At 39.1% G+C, this 2,500-nt stretch overlaps 1 protein-coding gene across 1 annotated transcript in view; it reads right to left on the reverse strand.

Annotated features, from left to right (window-relative positions):
- Positions 1 to 211, reverse strand: part of LOC138041153 (phospholipase A2 A2-actitoxin-Cgg2a-like) — a 41,094-nt gene extending 40,883 nt beyond the window's left edge. The window contains exon 1 of the mRNA XM_068886921.1: positions 103 to 211. Within this exon, the coding sequence (XP_068743022.1) occupies positions 103 to 177 (75 nt within the window). The 5' untranslated portion in view covers positions 178 to 211. The remainder of the gene's footprint in view (positions 1 to 102) is intronic.
- Between the last annotated feature and the right edge of the window lie 2,289 nt (positions 212 to 2,500).

Consider the following 2,500-nt stretch of genomic DNA (forward strand, 5'->3'; position numbering starts at 1 on the left):
TATTGCTTGCGTTTAGCCGGGGTGGGCCTTTAAAAGCTCTAGGTACAAATGCAATCTGCAAAAAATAGGGATCAGTCTACTAAACTATACCAATTGGCTTACCAAGTCAAGAAAGCTTTGTGCTGCTGAAGACTGGAAGATAGGGGAGAAGAAAAAAAAGATAAGAAACTGCTTCATCGTGTAGCGAACGTCACCAAAAATATCACGCACTTCAAAAGAAACGAGTGTTAAAATTATAAAAAAAGGATCCCGTGATTTCGCTTTTATAGGCTATTCAAATCAATAACCATCAAATTCGAATGATGACAATCTGATTCACTGCCGATCAGTGTCATATGTTACACTTACGAGGGAAAAAAATAACGACAAACAAGGTGCGCATCTTGGCTCATTTGTTTTTACGTCTTTTATGAAAGATTATTTGTGGATATCATTTGGATAGCATTTGTACACACCGAAAATAAAACCGTGTTGAGAATTAATTAGTTATAAAAAGAACTAGCTGACATGGTTTTCTTGTATGAACAATTTTATCATTTGTTTGCCGTCCTACATAGACGTACAAACACGTACAACAGTGCTAGCACTTGAAGGTTGAATTAGTTAATTGCTGCCCACACAAGGCAGCTTCCTTCAGTTTCTGTTCTGAATCTCAATGAAATTATTCGTTTTTCTCTGTTTATCTATATTTCAGCAATCCCTACGCCCCATGGCTGTTGCCTAATTCCCTTGGGATCTGTACAGCGTGGGAGTCGTTATAAAAATAACTTGTGACACATTACCTATAGAATGGGCATTTATGGGGATACCCTCTCTTCCTCCTTTATTTTCTCTTGGTTTCGTTGCATGAACTATTCTTAAGTAGAATCCGCTCGTTGTCCATTTACATCTCGAGAAAGGATTCCGCAACTGTTTGTTAACCTTGATCACTAGCAATTGAAAAAGCCATAACTGCCGCTACTCAACAAAGCTAAAACCGTTTACACTTCTCTGTTTGAATGATTTATACTGATCTGTTTTCAAACAAAATTGCGCACTTCCCACTACATTGACAAATCCACTTTAATTCGGGCTGGGGTTTGAAATAAGATCACTAAGAAACTTTGAGTGGCTATACCCAGGCAACGTACTGGTTTCCTGTCTCTCCCGTCCAGGAACGGAAGGATGTCAGTTCTGCGCACACGGAAGCGTATTTCTCACAAATTTGTGGGTGGCTGCAGAACATTCGTAAGCATTCAATAACCTGTTTATACGGTCGAAAACATGGTATTTCGAGGATACACTGATATTAAGTTCATGAATATTACAAAACTAGGAAAGGACTAAAGAGAAATTCTCAACAGATCAATGGAAGAGAGTCTTTATTTAGGTCGGCTGTTGGAATATCTCATTTACAGAACTGAAATTTTCTCTGCCAGTATTTAAATGAATTAACGCTCGGTTGATTCGTAAATTAGAAATGATAACCTCCGACCCGTTGGCTCAGAAGTACTATACTGGAGGTCGCGTGATTAAAATCCCCGGTCTCACCAACACTCAGGGTTTCTGAACAACTGAGGAGAAAGTAGTCCCTTCGTAATGACATTTGCAAATGGTTAGACTCTGTAGTCGTCTCGAATAAGGAAGATAAACTGTAGGCCCTGTCTCACAAACCTTCAATGTTCATAACCCTGTGAACGTAAAAGAACCCTCTAAAGATTCGCAAAGAGTAAGGCATGGGGTTCCTGGTGTTGGAGTCTGTCCTATATATGGTATAGCTACTGTAGAGGGCCGCAGGTTAGAAAAGTGTAAAACGTTAATTGCTTCTCCCTCTCTAAACAAAAATTATCGTATCGAATTGAAAAACGTCTTTGGAGTGGGCGGAGTGATAGTTTGGGTGGACTGTGACTTTTGAGCTCATGGGTCTAGATTATTCCAAAGAAACTTTAGTGTTGCGTCGGTGGACATCCGGTTTTTCTCGGACAGGGATGATTGCCTCCGCTGGCTACCTTCATGCACGTTTTCGTTCTTTACATGAGTAAATTGGATCTTAACTAAGCAAATTGACCGAGGATGAAAGATTGTCAAGAAACCCATCCTCAAGTGTTGACAGACTGAAAAGCCACTTATAGCAGCACTTCCAGCTACGATCAGATGTTTGAATTTTAAGTGTTTCAAGAGAAAGTAGTTAATACAAACTTAGAATTATACATAGTATTTTCTAGATTTTAACTCTTGTTAAAAACTTTGTCAAATGTTACAAAGATCTTAGTGGATGTTGAGGGTCTCGCGTGCATATAATCGTAAGGATCTTAAGTGGATGTTAAGGGTCACAAAATTGTTTCTGTGCACTGAAACCTTTTCACTCTTGCTGAGCCAAAGTGATGAGAAAAACGAATTATTATTTCAGCTGAAGCAGATGGGATCTTCTCATATGGTGGGTATGATGGCCTCTAAACTTCTTGGAAAAAGCAAATATTAATTAGCCCAGAACTATAAATATCTTCAGAGGCAAGGGGAT

This window comes from Montipora capricornis, chromosome 3, assembly GCF_036669925.1.
Source record: "Montipora capricornis isolate CH-2021 chromosome 3, ASM3666992v2, whole genome shotgun sequence".
Classification (NCBI taxonomy): domain Eukaryota; kingdom Metazoa; phylum Cnidaria; class Anthozoa; order Scleractinia; family Acroporidae; genus Montipora; species Montipora capricornis.